The 5,039-nt window shown below is 39.7% G+C and overlaps 1 protein-coding gene across 1 annotated transcript in view; it reads right to left on the reverse strand.

Annotated features, from left to right (window-relative positions):
* Positions 1 to 4,733, reverse strand: part of LOC121416972 (transcription elongation factor SPT5-like) — a 31,623-nt gene extending 26,890 nt beyond the window's left edge. The window contains exons 1-4 of the mRNA XM_041610512.1: positions 4,504 to 4,733; positions 2,975 to 3,107; positions 1,626 to 1,833; positions 573 to 708 (exon numbers count right to left, since the gene is read on the reverse strand). Coding sequence (XP_041466446.1) covers positions 573 to 708; positions 1,626 to 1,833; positions 2,975 to 3,052 — 422 coding nt within the window. The 5' untranslated portion in view covers positions 3,053 to 3,107; positions 4,504 to 4,733. The remainder of the gene's footprint in view (positions 1 to 572; positions 709 to 1,625; positions 1,834 to 2,974; positions 3,108 to 4,503) is intronic.
* Positions 4,734 to 5,039: the final 306 nt, after the last annotated feature.

Below are 5,039 nucleotides of genomic sequence, written 5' to 3' on the forward strand. Positions count from 1 at the left end.
GAAAGTGCCGCCTCTTACTCGCTGAATGGACGAAGATGGTGTTTGTGTTCAGTCCCATTCATTTACATGTGCATATTTCCTTAAATGAAATCAAGCAAAATAGGGGCCGTGGAATGGTTTTCAAACTTATGGTTGAGCCAAAAATGGGTGGCCTGACCATGCAAAAAATCACAATCACATGGTCATTTTTATGTTTTTGTACACGGTTTTGCAAAAAAGTGGGGAAGGGGCTGAAGCCCCACAACCCCCCGCTTTCGCGGCCCCTGCATAACACACAGACAGCTAAGCTATGAAATGACAGAAGGGTCTTAGATGGAGTTGATACGATCAAGCACAGCTATGGAAAGCCCGCAACCCCATCAACTAAATCCAATAATTAGGTCTGTTAGTTTTGTTTGTTTTTTGTTTCCATGTATGACATCTGTCATGCGCCATTGTCTTGACTATTCGATTTCGAGCAACATTGTGCAAAATTTCCTGCATCTAAAAGTATGGCAATTACAGTGTTCCATAGCTTAGGATGATAGGATCAAACACAACTCTTTAGGTGTGACCAATAATTGCATTAATACCTGAACAGCTGAGTAAGACGTCGAGCTCCATGTTGATCACTATCATTATAATCTGTGGGAGCGTTATTGATCAGTGCTTCGGCTCCAGCTTCCCATTCATCTTCCTCATCGTCCTCACCGTAGTCATCATCAACGTCTTGTTCATGCAGAAAAAATAAGAAAAATTTGATACAGGTAGATACTCGGACTTCTATCTATATAAATACTCAGACTTCCACGGCTCTTGGAAGAGCCGTGGTGTAGTGGTTCTGATTCTCGCCTTGTAAACAGAGGGTCGTGTGTTCGAATCCCCCTGCGATCTAGCGTCCTTTGGCAAGGCTTTAATCCACACATTGCCACCCTCGACCCAGGTGTGCACCCAATTGTGCACTTTTCGTGCTTGATTGAAATGAATCGAATGACTGGGGTAATAATATGCTGTAACACGCTTTGGGCCATTCTGGGAAAAGCGCTTTATAAAAATTGGCTATTACTATTAAAATTCGTAAGAATCACAGAAATCATATGAACTTGGGAGAAATTTGACATGATGATAGCTGTTTCTATCCTAAGTTAGCCGCATCAAGGGGCATTTCACCAAGATTCAAGTGTGACTTAGAGTTGCAAATAAATTTTGAGTTGCTGTATTAAAGGAAACACCAATGTAAGTGAAATCATAGTATAGGGATGAGCACTATTCAGGGCACATTTGATATCGTGTGTGTGTCAATATTTAAGCATGACTCCAAGTCCTACTTAACTCACATAACATCACCCATATATACATGAGCTTCAAGCAGGCAAAACATAATATGTCAATGTTACCCTTCTCCATTCTAATACATTCAACACCTGACAAGAATACAGCAGGTCCCATTTGTAAGTCTTTGGTATGACTCGGCCGGGGATTGAACCCACGACCTGCTCATGAAGTAGATACTCTACCACTGAGCCATCATGCTCGGTCAAAGGAAAGAAACACAGGATAAATTAATTTGTGTGTTTAGAAACTTTGTAGGTGGCCAGCTGTAAATTGACCTCTACTCCAACATTTAAGAGCAAGTTAGAACTCACCAGCTTCGTCAATGATGAAACTCTCAACTTTCCTCTTCTTTATTTTCTTCCTATGGTCGTACCCATCGTGATCTTCCTCTTCCTCTTCGTCCTCCTCGTCGCTCCGTGGTTCGCTCATCAAATCCTCCCCATCCTCCGGTTCTTCTTCCCCGTCGTCGGCCTCCTCTCCCTCTTCAGCTTCATCAGCGCTTCCAACAAGACTACCCTCCTACAAAATGGAACGTTCCATGAGAACAGTCGGTCAGATGTGCTTAATAGTACTTGGCAATATTTCAATAAATCAAAATCATGTAATATTGGAATAATATCCCTGGTGTAATGAGCCAACAATTTTGAGGCTCGTTATGGCTTATCGCATAAAATTTAAAAAAATGTTGGGAGGAAGCGAGCAAGCAGAAATGACAGTTTTATTACAAAAATCAAAGTTAATGATAGATTTTGACATAATATTCAGAAAATATTATACTTCATCCTTATCCCTTTCCTTTTTTCTTGGTCGTGAAATTTGCCCCCCCCCCATCTGTAAGACAGTAAAAAATATTGGATATTCGATGATGGACTACACTATGTTGATATATTGCTAGGACACAATATGACCAAAATTGTTAGTTATGTAGAGTTAATGACTATTTATTGACCATATTCTGTATTGTTTTGAGCCAACTCTGAACTCATCATATAAAAAAAGTTGGTACCCAATTGCCTATTTTTCATGGACTATCACCGATGATAAGGATTTAAGTATTCTGAAATTGTACTTAAATGCCAACGCATATCTGAAATGAAACGTGCAATCTTACAGATCAATACGCAGTAGTGCATGTCCTCTTTGCATTATCTGACCAATGCAGTCATGGCTTTTCTTAAACTACGCGCAACTAGGCATTTAAGTACAACTTTAAGTCGTACTTAAATCTTTGTGAAACACCCCCCCCCCTGGTATAGTAAAATAATGATAATAATAATATGCAACATTTATATAGCGCTTAATACAAATGTTTCTAAGCGCTGCATACTATGACCCCGGCTTTAGCACGGCTACCCTGATCGGGCCCATCGAGCATTCAAGGAATTTCTTCCTACCAGGTACCCATTTACTACACCTGGGTCGAGAGTGGCAAACGTAGATAAGCGCCTTGCCAAAGGACGCTAGTGCTGCTGTGGGATTTGAACCCCGGACCTTGTGGTTCAGTCCGGAGACTTATCCACTGAGCCACAACACCTCTGTAGTATGTTGATCCAGGAATGTGAGAGGGGTAGATGCATGCATTTTTTCCATTGAAATTTAATAACCTACATGTATGAAAATTGTTCATTTTAACCTGGCAACACCTGCATGAAATACTTACATCGCTATCTTTCTGAAAGCTTTCTTCCCCCTCCTCTTCTTCCTCCTCGGAGAAAATACTGTTGTCGCTGTCAGACATGATCAAGTGTTATCAAATTCACCAGTACAGTGGGATGTAATTTCAACTACCAAGCCTGTGAAATAAAACAAACGATAATAAATAATACTCTGAAGCCAATGTCCTTTCCAATTATGTAATTTTATGGGAAAAGCTGAGCAAGAAATGTTCAGGTGTGACTTTGCCCATGATAGATCATTGTCTTGGCTTGTGTTTCTGTTGGTGCCCATAAATCAAAGCTAAAAAAAGGCAAACATCTTTAGTTAGGGAGTCTAGTTGTAGATTTAGATTAGGTCAGTAGAAGTGGGGCAGAAGGCGTATTGCCAGTTATTGCCCCCTCTTCAGGACAGCGTGTACGCTTTTTGGGAGAGTACTTCTTCAAGGTTCAAGGTTATTCAGTTAACTATTTCTACCCCTGGCAATCCAGTGGTTAATTTCTATCTTATTGTTCATTCTTTGATATCTGAATTGTATGTATTCTTTATGTTCTCTTCATTTTGCCAAATAAAATAATAATAATAATTAGAACTACTGAATTCATAATTTTTATGTAGTAATCCAAAGCCAAAAAGGCATCCAAATTTTTGAGTGTTTGAACTACTCACCCCTATCTTATTTATCTATGTTTTTTTTTGTAGAAAAAGGGAAATATCAAGCTGACTCTGACTCAGCTCTGCAAGACAGCAGAGCCTCTGATCTGTAACTTAAGTGGAAATAACCATTGTTTCTGGGGATTTTTTTAAAACAATTTTTGTCATTTTACTATTGAGTAATTGGTGAGTGGAGCCATAGTGGTTCAGTTGAACAACCAATGTACAGACTAAAGAGACTGAAGCTTTTGGTCTACATGACACCTAGAAATCTACTGTAGTGTAGATCTTGATCTTGGAACGGCTAGTAAAAACAAGTGGAGCACCTTTTGCAGTCCCCCTGCATTATGCGATTCAATAAAGCAGCAGCATGCAGCACTGACTTTGAAATGTCTATTCCCCCAGAACAACATTCATGTAATGTACTACTACTGTACGTTCACTGACCCTAAATGAGATTTGACCTTGATCAAGTGACCTACGACTTAGACAAGCAATGATACTGATTACTGGATTACCTAACGTTACATTGTAGGCTAGTAAGTATGAGTAGATCTATGTCCACATTTTATTTTCATCCATAAACTTTTTAAGTTATGATTATGAATAGCGTACTCGTAGCAAATACCTCTCACGTCACTCAGTCTCAGACCCCCCTCTCTGATCTGTCTAAGTTTGAACTGTTCTTAATATTAGTTACCGGTGTCTTGAGACTTGACTCTTGTTTTACAAATATTTTGTCTGAGTCTTCATGGTCTTCATGGTCTTGGAGTTGGACTTGGTCTTGCCTCTTGGTCTTGGCTTTTTTTTTGGCAATATATAAAATTTATAATACGGTCATTAATTACTCTCGTTTCTTTTTATTGAACTTAATCAACTTACTGTATTCGGCTTCAAGTTCAACTAGCTCACTTGACTTTCACTCGATGACACCAGCTACTAGCTAGCTTCAAGCTTCCTTGATGCTGCTTCTGTGTTCAACCACCAGCCCGATAACACACTGCACCGCCAGACTTTCCCGCGACTGTAAATTGGGTTTATGCTACCTACCTAGCGCTGACCGCGGAATGCACGCACTATCACATGCGGTACGTATCCGAGCTGTGTGTGAGAGTTGCTGCTCGTAGTACTTTTGGTAGTACGTTACGCTACGGAGCGTGCGTTCGTGCGCGCGCCTTTGCTGGAGCTTGTAAGAAATCAACTGAAAACGAAAAACTTTAAGAAAATGTATGAAATGGTCACCTTTTTAAAGTCTTAGACTAGTCATTATACTCAAGAGTATACATATTTCAAATTGAATTTTCCATCGAGGAGTAATGTACAGTATTTTAGTACAAGCGAAAAAAAATAACCAATCATACATTGAAAATTAAATTCCAATTTTCTTTTCGAAGCTACCATAATTGAATTGACGCGGT

This window comes from Lytechinus variegatus, chromosome 6, assembly GCF_018143015.1.
Source record: "Lytechinus variegatus isolate NC3 chromosome 6, Lvar_3.0, whole genome shotgun sequence".
Lineage (NCBI taxonomy): Eukaryota > Metazoa > Echinodermata > Echinoidea > Temnopleuroida > Toxopneustidae > Lytechinus > Lytechinus variegatus.